This window comes from Solanum stenotomum, chromosome 3 (assembly GCF_019186545.1).
Source record: "Solanum stenotomum isolate F172 chromosome 3, ASM1918654v1, whole genome shotgun sequence".
Taxonomy (NCBI): domain Eukaryota; kingdom Viridiplantae; phylum Streptophyta; class Magnoliopsida; order Solanales; family Solanaceae; genus Solanum; species Solanum stenotomum.
This window is the reverse complement of record NC_064284.1, coordinates 7,117,651-7,137,455: the sequence shown is the minus strand read 5'-3', so window position 1 is coordinate 7,137,455 and position 19,805 is coordinate 7,117,651. Positions and strand designations below refer to the sequence as shown.

The 19,805-nt window shown below is 34.6% G+C and overlaps 3 protein-coding genes across 3 annotated transcripts; 1 reads left to right on the top strand and 2 right to left on the bottom strand.

Annotated features, from left to right (window-relative positions):
• Positions 1-5,436: 5,436 nt before the first annotated feature.
• LOC125858063 (uncharacterized) lies at positions 5,437-8,955 on the bottom strand. Its single transcript, XM_049537741.1, has one exon. The coding sequence runs from the start codon at positions 8,297-8,299 to the stop codon at positions 5,690-5,692; it is 2,610 nt and encodes an 869-aa protein (XP_049393698.1). The 5' UTR covers positions 8,300-8,955; the 3' UTR covers positions 5,437-5,689.
• Positions 8,956-13,003: 4,048 nt separating this feature from the next.
• Positions 13,004-16,425, top strand: LOC125858065 (flavin-containing monooxygenase FMO GS-OX-like 9). Its single transcript, XM_049537743.1, has 7 exons — positions 13,004-13,780; positions 14,205-14,275; positions 14,816-14,974; positions 15,080-15,162; positions 15,279-15,414; positions 15,833-16,006; positions 16,120-16,425. The coding sequence occupies exons 1-7, from the start codon at positions 13,228-13,230 to the stop codon at positions 16,309-16,311; spliced, it is 1,368 nt and encodes a 455-aa protein (XP_049393700.1). The 5' UTR covers positions 13,004-13,227; the 3' UTR covers positions 16,312-16,425.
• A 197-nt stretch (positions 16,426-16,622) lies between these two features.
• LOC125858064 (pentatricopeptide repeat-containing protein At1g08070, chloroplastic-like) lies at positions 16,623-19,758 on the bottom strand. Its single transcript, XM_049537742.1, has 2 exons — positions 17,315-19,758; positions 16,623-17,232 (listed from the first exon to the last, which is right to left on the bottom strand). Exon 1 carries the CDS (start codon positions 19,716-19,718, stop codon positions 17,946-17,948), a length of 1,773 nt encoding a protein of 590 aa, XP_049393699.1. The 5' UTR covers positions 19,719-19,758; the 3' UTR covers positions 16,623-17,232; positions 17,315-17,945.
• Positions 19,759-19,805: the final 47 nt, after the last annotated feature.

The following is a 19,805-nucleotide window of genomic DNA, read 5'->3' as shown; positions in this document are numbered from 1 at the left end:
ATGTACATCCTTTTAAAGATATTTTAAAAGACTTAATACCTTTTCCATTCCAATCTATGTGTTTCACTATCCATTTTGGGATATATGTTCTATCATTAACTTTTTAAACAATCATTACTTCAATAATTATGATAGGGAGTATGTTTCTACTTATGTAATTAGCGGTGGAGTTAGAAGCTTGGGTATGGATTAGGTTGAATCCAGTAAATCAGTAATATTAGCTCACATAATGTGTTTATATTAAGAAGTTTGTAAAAAAGATATATACAAATATGTAAGTTTAGAATCTTGTTATCAACACTTGAATTCGTCGTTATGAAATTAAAATTACGGTTCGCTTGTAATATTTCCTCCGTTCACATAATTATTTATTTTTCAAATCATTTTTCAATATCTAATAGTACTAAACATCAATTAATATTAATATTATAATATAAGATACTCATATCAATCATTATTTTTAAGAAATATGTAAAATTCAAAATGAACAAGTGCAAATGAGCAGAGCCGGACGAAGTACATAATTTGCATTAACATCTTGAACTTGATATACGTAAAACTCCTTCGTACCACCCCAAGCGTAGTATTTAATTTTGAGAACGAGATCTGCGACTTTTGAATTATGTCAGGGTAATTAAGATAGGTCGAAATCAAACCATATGAAAGATTTTTTTTTTCAGTTTTCCACTATCGTATTGAATCGTAAAATACTACTCCCTCTATTCTTATTTATGTGACTTACTTTCTTTTTAGTTAGTTTAAAAAAAGAATGACACCTTTTTTATATTAAGTAACAATTTAACTATAACATGTCTATTTTATTCCTAATAAAATGATTTACAGCCACATAAATTTCTATCATTCATCATGGACAACAAGTTTTAAAAGTCTTCCTTTCTTTCTTAAACTCCGTGTCGAGTAAACTACCTCACATAAAATGAGACAGAGGGAGTAATATAAAAGATTTATGGAGTTTTTCATAGTAGAATAAGATTCCCAGTAAACACGACTCGTATCATCGATGTTGAAACGAAATGATAAATTTGCTTTGCTCACAGTTTAGATATCCTCAAGGAGATGCCATATTTTCTGTAAACCCTAACCTTAACTTATATATATTATGGGGAAAAAGGATAGATATACCCCGAACTATCGTAAATGGTATGCATATATCCTCCGTCATACTTTTGGGACATTGGTGCCCCTGCCGTCCAAAAACTAGAGCATATATACCCTTTATACTAACGGTCATACACGTGTCATAATCTTATCCATCGATCCGACATTTATTAAATATCAGATCGACCGATAAGATTGCGCTACTTGTCCCTATTTAGTCTTCAGTTAGAGTAAAGGGCATAGTTTTTGAACAGCAGGAGTATCAATATTCTAAAAGTATGACAAATGATATATGCATATCATTTACAATAGTTCGGAATATGTTTATCCTTTTTCCCTATATTATCGGTGGAATATTTTTTTTTCAACACTAATAGTATAATATGTAAAAAGACCAAGAAAAGAAATAATAAAAAAGAGGACCAGGTATTGATCCTAATTTTAATTACAAAGATTTTTTGTGGGTTCTACGTACAAGAAGCCACCTTGTCATGATGACTTGATACGACTATCTAGAAGTGACAAATGGTGATAAATTAAATTCAAGGGTTGTTACGTGAACTATAGCAAAAACACAATTTTATTTTTTAACTAAATTCATTAAGCAAGCGTCATGTTCGATCATGATTATGATCCGGGCCATCCAACTCCTCGTGGACCTAGTCATAGGCAGGATTGTCAACATCCCTCTCCCAACACCAACCTCATGCTGAATATTGCTCTTGGGAATCGAACCCACGACCTTGACTCTGATACCACTTGTTAGGATCAAATCCTTATCATTATGCCAAAAGTTATAGTCGATAGCAAATACACAATTTTATTTCTTAACTAAGTCCACCAAGCAAGGGTCATGCTTGATCATGACTCCAACCTAGACCACCTAGCCCCTTGTGGGTCTTGTCATAGATAGGATATGTTGACATTATTACTCAAGAGTGAACTAATTAATTGAGGTGCACAAAAATTAATACGGACACCACGATCATAAAAAATTAAATAATAAATGATGATGAAGTTGAAGTTGAGGCCACTGTTAATTTTGGACCATTCGCATCTTTGTCAACAGACTGGACCTAATTATATTATTAATTAATACAAATGATTGAATTGTATTTTGAAAGGAAAATTCTATCCTTATTGAGAGCGACTCCGTCCATCTCTATAATGTTTTAATTAACATTCCATACCAGAAATAATTGCACGACTCATCTCTTTCAAATTTTTAGATTTTTTTTCTAAAAGGCTTCATGCCATGTTTTTTCTCTATGGGTTATTATACAATAAAGTCATTTTATTTTATTTTTTAATATAAGAAGATTATTCAATTTTATCTATATCTCTTCAAAAAGTCATCTTATTAATATTTTACCAACAAAAAATGACATAACACATTTTCTATAGTTTATGAGCTATTGCAAAGTGAGCAGGTACTACAAATTGCTCACTAGAGAGTGCATTCGAAGAGAAAAAGATTGTGGATTTCCCTCGAATTTTCAAAAAATTTAAAAAATGTCATAATTTATTTAGTTTAAATAGATCTTTTCTTTTCTTAGCCCACGTGACAGTAAACCACGATTTGGCATGACTCAATCCTAACCCATAAGGCCATATTCAAGTCTCAACCCCACCTCACTGACTTTCCAATTTCTATTTATGGCTAATTAGTACTATCTCCGTTCACTTTTAATTATCTTGATTTTCTTTTTTAAGAGTCAAACGATAAGAACTTTGACTAATATTTTACGATATATTTTTTATCAAATTGATATGCAAAAAAATGTAATTTATAGTACTTTTTGTATAGTTTTGAATAATGTAATCTAATTTAACTTTGAAAATAAGTCAAATTGACTTTTGAAAAAACGCAACATGACAAATAAAAGTGGACAGAGAAAGTAGTAAAAGTTATCACTGTGTAATTAAAAGGTTACGAGTCTAAATCTTAAAATTAAAACAATCTTTTTCTAAATTTAAGGTGAAAATGTGTACATTATGTATAAAGAAAATTATTTTTCAATTTATTCATGCTGGGTTACTCAATGTATTTGAGAAAAGTAGTTTCTTAAGAAAAATCAATTCATTAAAAATCAGAAGAATAACTTTCCAAATGCGAATAATGCGAATAAAAATGTCACCTCCTCTACCCCGACCCCCTCTTAGCTCCACCCTCACCAATCACCATCTTGGCATTTTTCTACGTATTAATAAAAATGTTTTTGTAATATTTTTTTTTTATTTACTTACTAAAGATAAAAAAAAAAAATTGAAAAAACTTTTTCATAAAAAAAAACATTTTATGAATTTAGTGATCCAATATCTCTATATATTGGAGGATCAATAAGGCTGGGCCAGGTCCAAGTGAATAGGGTTAATTTGAATTATGAATTAGTGTTAGGCCATGTTATGCTTTATTGCTAGGGCTGAGCATAAAATAAATTATTGAATCGAATCAAATTTTTTGGTATTTGGTAATTTGGTATTCGGGAGTAAAATCTTAAAATTATGATATTTGGATTTTGATTTGGTATGAAACATTAGTGCCATTTGGTATTTAGTATTTTTCAATTACCGAATTAATTACTTAATGTAGGTCATATATCAACATGTCTATTACTCGTTAATACAAGTCCAAAGAGAAAGTTAAAGAATAAACACAAACATCAAATACATGTCTTTTAGTTGTATCAATTTGTTTTTCTTGATGTCTTCTTACTTGTTGATCTTCTATTATATCGTGCATCCACATTAAAGAATATAATATAAATAATTGGAAAAATAGTATTAACTTTGTAATACAATCGGCAACAACTTCAATACGGCATTACCGAATACCATACCAAATCGAAAATTAATTTATCGATTACCGAATTATCAAATCAAAATTTAAAAATTTGATATTTGATATCTATTTTTAACTACCAATTACCAAATTATCAAACCTGAAATTTGAGAATCCCGAACCAAATACCGAATGCACACCCCTATTTATTGCCATGTGAACTGAGGGAAAAAAAGTCCGTATGAACTAAATAAAATGTTATGCAATATTATGTTGTCAAAATATTAATGAGGTGACTTTTAAAAAGATATATGTAAATTTTGGTGACCTTATTTGATTAGATACTAGAGTAATTATTTTATAGTTGGGTGATCTTATGAATTACTATCACCTAAACATCTGAGCTAGTGCTAAATTAAATTTAAGTTATATATATATTTGTGTGTAATCATAATATGTAGTTTACTTTACAAATTCATAATTCAAATACCTAAAATATTTTAACGCCCATACATTAAGACCATTTTCTCCAAATATCGGACTAATTTTCTTTTAAGTTTTTAACCCCGAGATCATGTGTTCAAAGAATCTTATAGCTTAGTCAGTTAATTATGTAAATTTTAAGTAATTTTGTATTCCAAGTTTGAGACAATTACTCCTCCGTTGCAGACGCGGGGACCCTCTCGTGTAAAAAATGTTCGTCTTCTTCCTCCCTGAAAACCTTCATCACTTTTGAAATCACCTAAGTTTTGGGAATGGTAGAGAGAGCGCGCAGTGAAACTGAGGAAGTCCTGAAAGAGTTAGATCTGAAATTTGATAATTTCTGTGAGTATTTTTACTTTTGTTGATCAAGTAAGTTTGATAGTAATTAATTGTTGCTGAAATTTGATCTCAACAATGTGAACTGTGGTCTCCTGAATACTTGATTCTAGTTTTTGCTATACAACAAAAACTCTAATGAGAGAGGAAATCAAATCTCCATGTGCTGCAGTGGATGAGACAGCTTCTTCCTTCCGCAGAGGTATTGGGCTCAAGCCCTGCATATGGAAAAGTACGAGTTTACTGTACCGGACACGGGATGGAAAATAATCTCGGATAATTAAGCTTTAGCTAATTCTATGCTTTGGTCGAACTGATATTTTGCATCCAAATCAATCAGAATTAAGTTTACCAATTTCTTCCTATTAGTCTCTGCTGGAAAACATGTTTCTCTGTCATCTTATTTTAGTTCTTGTTTGTTTTGGTTATGTGAAGCGCCTCCTATATGTTATGTAGTTATGCTCATCTGGATACAACTCAGTTGCCATTCCCTTGTTTGTGGATAATACATTAGAGATATCAAGCAATCATGTAGTGAAAAATCTAGTTCATGTTCCTTGATTGTTCAACTCTAGGAGGATGTTTAAACAGTAAGAAAACAGTACTGATACTATCTACCGCGATATAAGTAATATCTATAAAATTCTGTTTTTAGATGAGTGTTATCTTGTAAACTGCAACAACAGAGTATGTTGTTGTTGTTGTTGTTGTTGTCTTAAGACAGAGAATACACAAGTATGATTAATGTGCAGAAGTGTAAAATGTTATGTCACAGTACAAAAATAACTTACAACTACACTACTACACTCGTACAATGACATTTACGGAGTATATAGAATCAGTTAGGAAGTATATATATATATATTCAGAAAGAGTAGTGCTTGAAATCCTGCACCTACTGCTTCAGTTATGTAACTCAATTTATCTATTAATATATTTACAGATTCTTTCTGTCAAAGCACATAGTTATCATCTGGAAATAATTGGCGGTGTGGATGTTGGATCCTGAAGGGAGATTACAGTTTCAAAAGCACCCACCAAAGCCTGGACCTTGCTTCTCCGGGTCTCCTCAAGCTTGGTTGCAGTCTCTTCGATCACATTGTTGAATAAGATTGGAGCCTCTTTTTTGTCTCGTCTAGATTGGTGTCGAAGATTAACTCTCATAGTTTCATCTTTGGCAGCATTTGACTTTCCATAAGCAATAAATCTCCTAGAGCTTCTTCCTCTAACAAGATCACTTCCATTCCCGTTGTTCTCTAGTATTTTGGGCGGCCTGAATTTTAGTCTCCTTGGGCTGAGTTTCTCAGACTGATAATCAATTATTTTTCCTCTCCTGAACATGAGATTTTTAGGACTGCAAATTGCAGCCCTTCCAGCTTTTATATCTTGGTTTGGGCATGTGGTTCCACTTTTCTTGGAACTGCTGAATATTGCATCACCATTAACAGACTCGCATGCGGAAGTTGATGATAGGGAGGCTTTCCTGTTGCCATGTTTTCTGGAGCTACTGCCATCAGAATGTAGAGAAGATGATGGGGAGAGATGGGGTGACGGTTTCTTTCCTCTTATTGGGCCATGCCTATCTAAAGGCGAGACTCTCTTCCGATTTTCCAGAGAGATCTGTATGGTCTGGATTTTTGTCTTTGATTCTCTGATGGACAATGTCCCCTTTGGAACACTCCTGTTACTTCCTAGCTCCATCTTGCCTCGTTTAAGACTAGCCGATTTTCTAAGTTGAGATGCTTTGTTTGGAAAGCTTTGATGATTTGGTTGCACTTTCTTCGTTCGTGCAAGGCTAGTCAAATTATTCATATGAGATACCTTGTCTGGATCATCTTTACGAATCACTTTGCCTGTTTTACCAGGAAGACTAATCTGCTTATTGCGTTGAGATACCATTCCGGGGGAATTGTTATTTAACTTTTTGCCTGATACCCTCTTCACAGAAATTCTTGTAGAGTGGGAAATAGTTATGGCATCCTTCTTCTTGCTCAACCCGGAGGATCCTTTTTCGACAGCTATTTTGGTGGATGCTGGGATTTTCTTTCCCTGGGTTCGAAAAGTTGTCTGGCTCTTGAAATTTGGGAGCTTGGTTGAGCTTAATGGTTTCTTCCCTATCTGCAACTTCATAGTTCTAGCCATTTCTGGGATTTCTCCTGATGCTGCTACAGGTCTTGTGCGCTGGAGAGTCCTCACCTTCTTTTTAAGATCACTTGCAACTGTGTATTTGCGAACTTCTTGGCGAGAACCTGTTGGAACACTTGGAGAACATGACAAGACCTTGGATTCACCTATTTCAATACCTGAGCTTCCAGTTGAGTTCCTTCTCAAATAGCCGACTCCGGACTCAATTTTGTCCAGGTTCACTGGCATGCCAACATCCGTTTTCTTGCTCAACTCATAAGATGCAGTGTCTTTATCCATCCTGCTTCCTGTGTTTGTTTTGGTGGTCGCATCATCCAATATAGACCCCTTAAGTGTTAGCGAAACCCCTGTCATAAGACTGTCACTGTATCTTCTTCTGCTTAGTTTGTTGCTTCTTGACACAGAATAATCATTTTCTCCAAGAGGTTTCAGCTTCAAATCACTTCGATGCCTTGCAGAAACGGCTAATCTTTTGGTGCATGCTTGCATTTCCTTTCCATGAGAAGTTTTCTGCCTTCTGAAATTTGCAGGTAGTTTAGTTGAGTGTAGTGGTTTCTTCCGTATCTGCCACTTCACAGTTGTAGCCAATTTTGAATTTTCTCCTGATGAAGTTACAGATGTTTTGGACATGTGAGTCCTCGCCTTTGTTTTACAGTTGAGTTCCACACCATCTTTGTTAGCGTCAGAAGAACCTGTTGGAACACTCACATGACGTGGCAAGACCTTGGAGTCACCCATTTCAATACCTAAATTGCCAGTTGAGTTCCTTCTCAAATAACTGAGTTCATGCTCAATTTTCTCCAAGTTTACAGGTTTTCTGACAGCCTTCTTGTTGCCCAACTTAGAAGACCCAGTGTTCTTGTCCATCCTGCTTCCTTTGTTTGGTGTGCCGGTTGCACCATCCAACGGAGAATCCTGAGCAATTGATGATCCCCCTGGTATGATAGTGTCACTGTATCCTCTTATCCTCAGCTTAAAGATTCCGGACATAGAATTAGCATTTTCTTGCACCGACTTCATCTTCAAACCGTTCCGTTGTTTTACAGAAACAGCTAATCTTTTGGTGTATGCTGGGATCTCCTGTCTCTGGGATTTACCAGTTGTACGCCTCTTGAAATTCACAGGTAGCTTACTCGAGCGTAGTGGTTTCTTCCGTATCTGCACCTGTACAGTTGTAGCCAGTTCTGGTATTTTTTCTGATGCTGCTACTGTTCTACTCAACAGGGAAGTCCTTGCTATTGTTGTTTGATCATCACGTTCAGCACCTTTGCAAGCGTCATGGCAAGAACCTTTTGGATCGCTCAGGTAACGTGACAAGACCTTGGATTTAGCAATTTGAAAGCCAAGGCTGCCAGTTGAGTTCCTTCTCAAAAAGCGAGCATCACGCTCAATTCTCTCCAGATGTGCAGGTATGCCAACAACCATCTCAGCCATTTTGAGTTAGAGCAATGAAACTAGTACCACTGCAGATATATCATGAGATACAGAGAGGTTTAGTATAGAATCTCACATTGCTTATTTCCTTTTATGTTTTAACAACTGTTAAATTCGAGCACTTACCAAGAAAAACTGATCAAAAGCAGAGACCCTTTGAAACCTCGACCTCACAATGCAGCATCCTAGTGTGGAAAAAAAAAGCCAAGGACCTGTGAGAAAATTGATACTGATAAAAAAGCAAGTGGTGGCATTCATGGTTTTCCATCCTCTTATTGTATGATTAAACATAAACCATTTTGTTCCACATAGTTAATATCTATGTTGGTCAAGACTCTTCAAAAACGTTTGACATGTGCTTGTCGAATCTTCCAAAGGTAGGACAGTTTTGAAGGATCCGACATGGGTTCAACAACATTTTTGGGAGAGTCTGAGAAACATAGGTGTTAATATATAAACCCCTACCATTATCAAGGTGATTCGAAGGATATATGCTATTGTGCATTTACAGGCAACAAAGAACAATGTAAAAAGGATGAAAAGAAAGTACCTATTCTGCAGTTTGCACTTTTGCCTCCATCTGAATATTCCTCAAAATGCACTGTTATTCTAATTACCTAAAAAATTAATGCATCCAAATTAGAGAACTTTTATCAAGATATAACTAACAAATTGTATATGATTATAAAGACGTATAGATCTGGCACATATACATTTGGCAACAATTTAGTAGCATAAATGAGTTGTGACATATAAACGTATGGAACACCAATTTATGAAAAAAAAAATGTCATTTCGTTTCAATAAATAAAACAACCCATAATATCCTTTGATAAAAAAATTATTAATATGTTTACTTCCTAAATCATACATTCGAATTATCATCTCCATTATTCTGCAACAAATTCAGCATAAAGGAAAGTGAAAATTGTTATTTAAAGTGAATTTAAATTTAAAAGGTACATTGCGTTCGTCCTAAGCCTGTAAAATTAGATTGTATTATTAATTCAAAAATTACATCAAGAAGCAAAACAAAAACCTAAATTCAGGCAAAAGGAATTGAATATTTCATTAACATGGATTATTTTCATCTTCAATTTGAGATTGATCTTTGAGGAACACAATCAAGAACCATTTAACACCAAAAAAAAAAAAAAAACTGGTGGAAAATTATACCTATTTCTTGATAAATTGGGAATGAAAAACCAAAGAGGGACTCTTAACAATTAGTTGGTAATTTTTTTAGGGAGCAGAATTTCAAAAATTGCAAAGAAAGAAAACAAAATGATAGAAAAAAAAAAGAGGAGAGAAAAAACAATAAGATAGATAGAGGGGATTTTTAAAATTCATAGATAATTTTTTTTTTTTGTAAGAATAAGCGTGATTAATGCATGAGATATAGTCATCATATAGATAAGCTTTGATACTAAAAAAAATCACGATTATTAGGATTATAGGTTGCGATTGGTCCTAAAGAGTTGATCCAAACATATTTTTCGCACATAAAATAATTCATCACTAAACAGATCCTTCTACGTTAAAGTATTGACATAACCATATTGGATGCATTATTTTAATTGTGAAGAATTCGAGCAGCATAATTTTGAAATGTGTATGCAATAAACTGTTGCTTGAGAGATGACATTAGTCATTAATTGCAGATAAATGTATATTTCGAAGTGTTTGAATCAGCTATTTTGTTAAAAATAATTCATCATCAATCATCATTTTGCAAATTTATATGGGCAGTAAGGCTGAGTTTAGGTGGAAAAAAAATTGGCTTATTTTGCAAATGTATCTTAGTTCCACTCTTTGAATTGGAGTTTTGCAAATGCTGGCTATATTTTAAATAGCAGTCCTTAAAAGTAGATATATTTGAAAATCGTGTAATTAATTTGCTTGGTCAACAATGACAAGAGAGGGTTGCTCAAGTGATAAGCACGCTCCATCCTTCAATTTTAAGGTTGTAAATTCAAGTCACGAAGAGAGTAAAATGAAATGCACCTATGAAGATTTTTAAAAAATAATCAGTTGCTTGATCAACAAGAAAGGGTTGCTCAACAGATAGACACCCCTCTATCTTCAATTTTGAGATTGTGAATTCGAGTCAAGAAGAAAGCAAAATGAAATGCCCCTAAGGAGGAGTTTTTTGAAGGAAAAAATCAGTTACTCGATCTAAATGTATGAATAACTAATCAAAAGAGCAAAAAATAAAACTAGAATAACAACATCCCCATCACATAAAAAAAGGAGAAGTTAAAAAATAAAAGAAAATCAACTTTAACATCCCACGTCACAAAAAAGAAAGAAAAGATTTACAAAATTTGTGCAGACTACTTTTATTATGGGTCCATGAAGAAAAATTTCTAAAACTTTTATAATTGTACCAAGTATCATCTACAGTATAAAAGAAACTAAATTCCAAGGCTCGAGACTTTAATAATTGCATATTTGCATGAGAAAACTTAAAACTTTTTTTGACGTTTCATCTTTTTTCTTTTCTGAAACCTTGCTTTTTAAGTTTCAACAATGAGGTGGTCCTTATGAAATAAAGTTGGTGTTGAAATTATATTAAAAAAAGGTACCATCTATAAATGCCTTTTTCCACATCATTTCGACCAATGGTGTTTGTCTCCAAAGTTTTCAAGCAAGTGACTCATAATTTACAAGTAGTAGCACTACTTATTTAAGTGTAAACCATGAGCAATGCTTTTCCTATTATACATTTATACTTGTATTGCACCTCAAAAAGAACTATCACTAGCTATAAATTAATTAAAGATTATCGAATATAATTCTTTCACTCTTAATTAGAAATCTCGATTTGAGTTCTGATAAAAGAATAAAAAATGTCAAATAAGAGGCTATACACAACATAAATTTAAATTAATTAGGCCCCAAAACGAATAAAAACCAAATTCATGAGTACTCCCATAAACGTGCATGGTGAATGGGTAACATAATCTCATGATTATATATGTTCCCTTGGCTTCAAGAAAGGGGAAATCAAAATGCTGACCCAAAAAGACTGGCATTAATCATCATTCTTCTCTTCTTTGATCCTATATATAGTAACAATGATAGCCTAATTATGTTTAGCATCTAACTCTCATGTTTATATGCTCAAGTAATAGTTTATTATTTCTAAAATCAACCACTCCCTAACATGCAAAGTTAATTTTAAAATCTTTCCATGATGTGTGTGTGTNGGGGGGGGGGGGGGGGGGGGGGGGTCAAAAAATTAGTGAGCAAGTCAAATACAGCTGATAATTGAGTGCCTTAAAATATAGTCTGGCCTACACGTAGGTAATTATACTTAAGAAGTTTATTAGTGTAACCAAGTTAAGCATAAATTAATCAATTTGTCCTTTTAAATGTATACTTCAATCTATTTGTCCAAGATTTCAAGTCAAGCATCACACACACACACTTTCTCTCTCTCTCTCTCTCGTGATCTTATTATAGAGAATTTTATAAATTAAATATAATTGAGAGGTTTAAATATGAAAGTAATAAGTTGATACGATGACAATAAAAACAATCTATTTAACATATAATAGTAAATGTTAAATTCTCTTAATTAAATCATGCACGTATTCAATATTTTGAATTTTCTTGGTAAAACTTCTGACTAAACCAACGATTAACTTCTCACAAAACAGTTCAAGTTCTAATATCTGTATAATTCTAACCAACAAAACGACCATCGTAGCAGCTGGCACAGTAGAGCTATATATCCCATGGCTCGAGGGGTTCTAGGAAATAATTAGTACTACATATTATTATTATGATGTACTATACTCATTGAAAACGTCTCAAATACACCATTGATAATTTATAATAGTATTATATGTGGATGTGTTAGTTAACTACTACTCCAACTTAATATTGTAATTTAGAAAGATTCTAAGAAATGTTTAAATTGTACCACCAAATCAAATCACTTACTAAACAAAAGAAGTGGGTCGCACCCCATGCACGTCATATTAATAACAATAATATAGTAGACAGAGGCGGACCACATATATAGGTTATGCACGTGCACTCGTTAACTTCAGAAAAAATCATGTATATATAGATATATGTATATTTATTTTGAAAAACTGGAAGAAACTAAACATAATTAACAGTGTCCTCATGAAAAACATAAAAGGCGGTTGATACCGCTGGTACAAGCAGACATGATCACCCGTGAGATCATGATTCGATTCCACTATCCAGTGTCTTCAAATTTTGGGTTCGCCTATGATGATTATTAGTAGAAATCATAAAAGACAGCTAAGAGCTATACAAGTGGCCAATTATTTTGGTAGCTTTGTGCATCTTTGGATGAAAGTTATCCAAAGAGAGCCTTCTGCCTAAAGCTAAGTTCCCCTGACATACATTATGTCGAAACAATTCTTTCTTTTAATTAAAGTAGAAGACTTGTAGAACTAATCGCTCAGAATTAAAGAAGACTTAAAAGAAGTAAATATTTATCCGCACCGCATCGTACAGTGTGTTTATGACTTCAGATCAATAAATGCAAGACATGTATCTCTCGCTCAAAGCATAGTTGTTAAGTGCTATCTACTCTAAGTTTCAAGATGTGATTTAGGTTAATTTGTTCGATTTGGTGTAAACACTGAATAGGGTAGGTATTTACCACGTAAAAAAATCAAACGAAAAGGGTTAACTATTCTGAGCGACAACAGTTCTCTTTCCAAAATGGGAATTTCATGGAGACATACGCCAACCAAATTAATAAGTATTATTAGTACTATAATTTAGTCACATGTCTCCTTCCAAGCAAACTCTCTATGATAAGATAGGAGTAGTATATATAATAGCTAATCAGTCTCATTTTTTCTCATTCCCCCCTAATCATTTTAAACTTCCAACAACATAAAACACAACATTGCTTCCAAGAGATTTTCCCCATATTAACCATGGTTTCTGAGAGAAATTTGTCCAAGAATGTGTGCATAATCGGTGCCGGACCGTCAGGGTTGGTGGCAGCTAGGGAGCTGAGGAAAGAAGGGCACAACGTGGTGGTTTTTGAACAAAACCATGAGGTGGGAGGGCAATGGCTATATCAACCTAAAATTGAACATGAAGATCCTTTAGGAAGGAGTAATGTCCTAAATGTACATAGCAGTATTTATGCATCATTAAGGCTCACTTCACCAAGAGAGATCATGGGGTTTACTGATTTTCCTTTTGTGGTGAAGAAAGGGAGGGATCCAAGGAGATTTCCTGGCCATAAGGAGCTTCTCTTGTATTTACAAGATTTTTGTGAATATTTTGGGCTAAGGGAGATGATAAGATTCAATACTACGGTTGAGTATGTAGGGATGCTGGATTATCCTGAATTTGGTAAGGACTTGAGATGGATTGTGAAGAGCAAAGAGAAGGAAGCGGAGGAACGGGTGGAGGAAGTCTTTGATGCTGTGGTTGTTGCAACTGGTCATTACTCTCAACCAAGGTTGCCCAACATTAAAGGTTTGTCAAAATCTCCATATCTTTCGAGTTTAAGTTTTGTACATTGATAGAATGATAATGAATATCATCAGATTAAGTTGATCTAAAACAACAGGTAACTGATCATCATAACAAGCTTAATATTGCAAGCTGGAAAGTAAAATACTAATCTACTGAGTTGATTAAATTACATTGGTAGTGTAATAAAAAGATCCCAGAGTTATAACTAACATTATCAATCAAATCAATTCCTTCATAGTCAGGTCATGTCAAGAAGGTACAGTTAAATAAGAAAATCATAAGATCTTTTTATCAAAGTTAATTACAGCATGTATTATATACTTGCATAAACATATAATGCAGAGTTTGTAATTTACTTCTGTTCTTTTTATCCAATAGTATAAGAATGACACTAAAAGCTTTTTTATCTGTTTTGTTTGATAAGGAATGGATGCATGGAGAAGAAAGCAGATGCATAGCCACATTTACAGGGTTCCAGAACCCTTTCGGAATGAGGTAATGCAAAAATCTCTACAATCACAGACAACAACAGCATACCCTACCTTGGGCAAGATCTTTTTTACTCAACAATCATAATGAATGATAATCAATAGGATGTCTTTTTTACTTTTTCTATTTCAAATAATAAGTGTGTTGCAAGATCCAGAAACATAATTGATTTATAAGCTATAACATCTCATGATGTCACAACTTCATGATTTTACTAACTCATTAGCTCTAGCTTAGATAGTTTGTATAGTTAGCCAGAGATTTTTTTGTAAGCTCAAATGCCAGATCTTGTAAATTTTGCATCTTCCTGATGCTGTTGTTAATACCACTTATCTTATCAAAAAAAAAACATCTCATGATGTCATAATTCAAACTCCAGTGCATGTCATATAATCCAATAAAAAAATAAAACAAAATTCCAGAATTGCCAACAGTGGACCACATGACCATATCATCTAAGTTTTCTCTTAAAGAAGTGTTAACTTTGTTTTGAAACAAACTTCAACTCTTATCCGTACAACTTGCTAAATATTTTTAACTTAGCAGGTAGTTGTGGTGGTTGGAAACTCACTAAGTGGTCAAGATATAGGAATGGAGCTTGTAGATGTGGCAAAGGAGATCCATCTCAGTGCCAAATCTCTTGATGTTTCTGAAGGATTGTCAAAAGTTATATCCAAGCACCAAAATTTACATCTTCATCCTCAGGTTTGTTAAATTAAAAAAATTGACGATGCAGTTATAACTGAAACATGAAAACCCCAAGACGTTTTTCATATTCGATAATATAACTAATCTAGAATGAAAATGCAGATAGATTCATTACATGAAGATGGGAGGGTATTGTTCGTAGATGGTACTTCAATCGTTGCAGACACTGTCATATACTGTACAGGGTAAAATGCTCTATTCCCATGCACTTGCCTTCATAGGCAATTGACTTCTAACAATCTTGTTACAGCAACAAATAATGACAAATCCAATTGTTTTTGTTTTTTTTTGCATTGTACAGGTACTCCTACACCTTTCCATTTCTTGACACCAAAGGAATGGTAATAGTTGATGATGATAGAGTGGGCCCACTTTATGAGCACACCTTCCCTCCTTCTCTTGCTCCCTCTCTCTCCTTCATTGGCATACCCAGAAAGGTAACCACTTCCTGACTTTTTTCGTTTTAGTTTCCCCGGTGCTTGGCCCCACTATGGGACCTGACTAATCGGGTTTCGTGCCAGGAAGTTCCACTTTGGAGTAAAATGCCCTCTGCCAAAGGCAGTTCCATTCTCCGGCCTGAACTTTCGACCTCTAATTAAATATGAAGGGATATTTCCCAGTTACCACCCCACCACAACCACTTCCCAACTGTTAACCCCTACACATTTGTACTACAATTAATCTTCCAATAATTCATTGTGCCTTAATTTCAAATTTAAGAAATAGCTTAGTCCTAATTATATTCTTGGAAAACAGCTTCTATCATTATTTTGGATTACTGTCCATAAATAGATCAGTATCCATGTTTAAGAGATGGAGTGTTAGTTAATAGATCTTCTCTTTTTTATAATGTAGCTCATAGGGTTTCCTTTCTTCGAGTCACAAGCAAAATGGATTGCCCAGCTGCTGTCTGGGAAAAGAACACTCCCCTCATGGGATGAGATGATGCAATCCATCAAGGAATTTTATCGTTCAAGAGAAGTTGATGGCATTCCAAAGCATAATACCCATGATCTAGCTAATTTTGAGGTAAAGTTATCGAAGTTGCTCAAAAACCAATAGTCACAAGTTGACTTGAGCATTTAAGCCACGGCACTAGGAAAACCTACTAAATGTTGTGTTTGACTGATTTTCTTTGGCAGTACTGTGACAAGTATGCAGACTACATAGGATTCCCACATTTAGAAGAATGGAGGAAAGAACTCTGCCTTTCAGTACTAAGAAATGCAGATATAAACTTGGATACATATCGAGATTCATATGATGACAGTGAGATGCTACAAGAAGCTTATCAAAGTCCACACTTCGCTCACCTTGGTCCCGAGACTTTTTGAATCTGAAAGCATAAATACAGATGGAGTGCAACCAATTTTAATTCATTTATTTCTGAAGTAGATTTGTCCAGCTATTTAGTATTTACTAGCTTCTATCAGAGTGGATTTTTTTTTTCTTTCTATATATTACTTTCGACTTCATCCTTACCTATGAAAATACAAAAAGTCAAAAAGGTATCTGGTTGAATGCTCGACATTTTACTTTTGGAGTCTCTCTCTGTAGGCGTGCAAAACAACAGAGCCACTGCTCTTCGGGGTGATGAGGTGGACAATTCCTTACTCCAGCTTCAAAGGAGCATCTTTAATGATGATATTCATGAAAGAAATTTTGTTTTCTTTTATTTAAATATTACAGCTGAAGGCTATTCTCTAAAAATTATTGTATGATATGTGAAGTGAAATCCATTTATAAGACCTCACATTTATGTTCTGATTAGCATCAATTGCAATTTCATTCCTCAATACTTTGTCACCTAATTAAATGAAAATGAGGCACGGTACAACAGTTTCATGAAACTAAAGGATGTTCCTGCACTTAAATAGCTCCTCAAGTGAAAAACTTGCACCGTGAATGCTAATTATTTCAGGGATAATAGGCACAGACAGATTAATGGGCTAACAAAACCAGGCTGCCAAAGCTAGCCCAAGAAGAGGTCAAGAAGCAATGTATTTGTGATGGCAATAACATATTCTGCCTCAACAGTCATACAAGAATTGTAGCTGAAGATTTTATGAAAAGAAGCAATAAATATGTGAAAATAAAAATTAGGGTAGAACGTGATGTACCTTTGGTGTACGCATTTTCCAGCAGAGATTTAGATACTCTACATCAACATCATTGTTGTCTAGAAGGTGAACTTCTGTTAGCATTGTTCTGAGAGTGCACAATCCACATATGAGGCATGCCAAAATGTGTCTCACCTGACAAAACAGCTAATATGCTCAAGAAACTGTACTACAAACTTGAAAATTAGTCCTCTAACTGAGATAATGCCATAACTACCTAGAATCATGGATAAGACAAACAGTCAGGACATCAGATTTGCACAGCTAAAAAAACAAAAGTCGGCTCTGACACTTGAGAGCCTTCAAAGCACACATTCTGCAGTTCCTGAAATCTTTAGGGCCTTTGGCAGAGTCATACAGCTAAAATGAAAAAAGCTCCTTGGAACCTAGAATATTTCTCAAATATCAAGGACTTAAACTTTCACAAGATAGGCTTCTAGTAACAAACCAACTCCAGAAACTGTAAAGACATTTGCAACATGACTACCCAAACAGAATAGAAGTTCACAATCGCCTCAAAAGGTTTTGCACGGCAGTATCAAAAACCATAAACTGTATCTGGATTTTATCCATGTCGTGCTAGGTTGTCTGGTATACCAAGGAACACTAAAATATCCCAAGTCATCCATACATCAAAATAAGAAATAACTACCCAAGTCCGATGGCAGATTCTGAGGCCTCTCAAATCACTTTTTCCTGAAACTCAAAAACAAAAGCTGATAGTTTTAATTATACAAATGAGACATGACATCCTCAGTGAAAATTTGCCGGTCTCTGTGCTGTAAGTTCCCCTAATGTGTCAGACGACATAACATCACCTATATCATCACCTATATATATACTAAGTATCACCAATAATCTTTGCATGAACAAAGACCTCCAGAGAAATGATGGAAGCGCTTTATATCTCTAACAACAATATTTCTTTTATAAACTGCTGAAGCAAGCTTAAAGAATTGGTGGCAGTCCTGACAAATCCTTAAATTCTTCATTATCCTTAATGTAGGATCAGATGAGTGTAGCAGCCCAAATGCAAGAGCAAGCTTTTCACTGTGGTATATCAGATTATGCTCCTTTTCCTCTTCATTAATATCATACAGAGCTATCTCTGTTTCAGGCACATAACCAGCTAATTTTAGCTGATTTTTCATGTCTTGCAACATCTTATGTATTTCCTCATTCCCTGTTTTAAGTGGATCAGATGCCTTAAACTCATAAGCTGCATTTTCAATTTCAATTGAACTGCATCCAGGAATCTTTTTTATTCCGCCGCTGTCCATCAACTCCCTAACTTCTCCAACTTCAGTCCATTTCTTTTTTTGAGTGTGAACATTTGATATTAACACATAGTTTTCCCCGTTAGTTGGTTCCAGTTCCAGAAGCTTACAGAAAGCAAATTCACCAAGTTCTTCTCTTCCATGAAATCTGCATGCACCAAGTAGTGTCCTCCATATTATTGCATCTGGCTTTAGTTTCATAGAATGAATAATTTCCATAGCTTCATCCAAGAACCCACCACGTCCAAGTAGATCAATCATACACCCATAATGCACAATCTTTGGCTGCAATCCAAACTGATTTATCATGCTTGAGAACAGCCTTCTACCTTCCTCCACAAAACCTTGGTGACAGCAAGCACATAAAACACCGAGGAAAGTAACATGATCAGGCTTTAAGTCTTCTACAATCATCCTATCAAAAGTCTGCAATGCAGCCTCCCCTTGTCCATTCATGGCATATGCCGAAATCAATACATTCCATGTATAAATATTTTTTAACCCCATAGTTTCAAAAACCTTTTTTGCCTTATCAATGTCTCCACATTTAGCATACATATCAATTAACGCAGTACCGACATATACATTCACTCTCAACCGATTCTTGACAATATAATCATGGATCCACCACCCTTGACTCAGAGTTCCTAAATGAGAACAAGCTGATAAAACTTCAACCATAGTGACCTCACCTGGTTTAACCCCAGAACCTAGCATCTCCCTGAACACATCAATTGCTTCTCTGAACATCCTATTATGCGTATAACTCGTGATCAACGAATTCCACGTAACTACATTTCGCTCAGGAATTTCATCAAACAGTTGATGAGCATCATCGGGTTGTCCACATATACCATACATGTAGACCAGAGCAGTGTTTGTGTAAACATCGGAAGTGAAACCCAATTGAATTGCATTACAATGAATGGATTTTCCAACTTCTCCACAACATAACTGAGCAACAGACTTGAGAACGCTGGGGAATGTTGAGGAATCAGGAAGGATATTCAGTTTACGCATTTGGGTGTAAACGAAAACTGCACGCGAGTGATTTTTTGAATCCGTATAGCGTCTGATAAGTGTATTACATAAATTAACATCAATGGAACGAGAGAACTCGTGGAATAGAAGAGAAGTAGGAGCAAACTCATTTGAAGAGATGGAAGAATCAATCAATTTCATAAGCGAGAATTGATCGATTGGTTTATCGCAGGCTACCTTTCGATTCATGTGGCTCTGGGCAGGGATTTCACGCATTGGGAAATCGACTGAAGCTGAGATTGTAAAAGCTCGGAAGCCATAGGTGGATGAAAACTGTGTAAAGGTCTTCAGTGATGCTTTCATGGTTAAGCAAATTGCAAGCTTTCTGCAACGATACTATTTTCCTGCTATTGTTGCACTAACGATATATAGCTTTGGAATATCTAAATT

Coding starts and splice junctions, on each gene's coding strand:
- LOC125858065 (XM_049537743.1), top strand. CDS start 13,228: ATGGTTTCTGAGAGAAATTTGTCCAAGAATGTGTGCATAATCGGTGCC. Junction 13,781..14,204: donor AAGGTTGCCCAACATTAAAG/GTTTGTCAAAAT, acceptor TTGTTTGATAAG/GAATGGATGCATGGAGAAGA. Junction 14,276..14,815: donor CAGAACCCTTTCGGAATGAG/GTAATGCAAAAA, acceptor TTAACTTAGCAG/GTAGTTGTGGTGGTTGGAAA.
- LOC125858063 (XM_049537741.1), bottom strand. CDS start 8,299: ATGGCTGAGATGGTTGTTGGCATACCTGCACATCTGGAGAGAATTGAG.
- LOC125858064 (XM_049537742.1), bottom strand. CDS start 19,718: ATGAAAGCATCACTGAAGACCTTTACACAGTTTTCATCCACCTATGGC.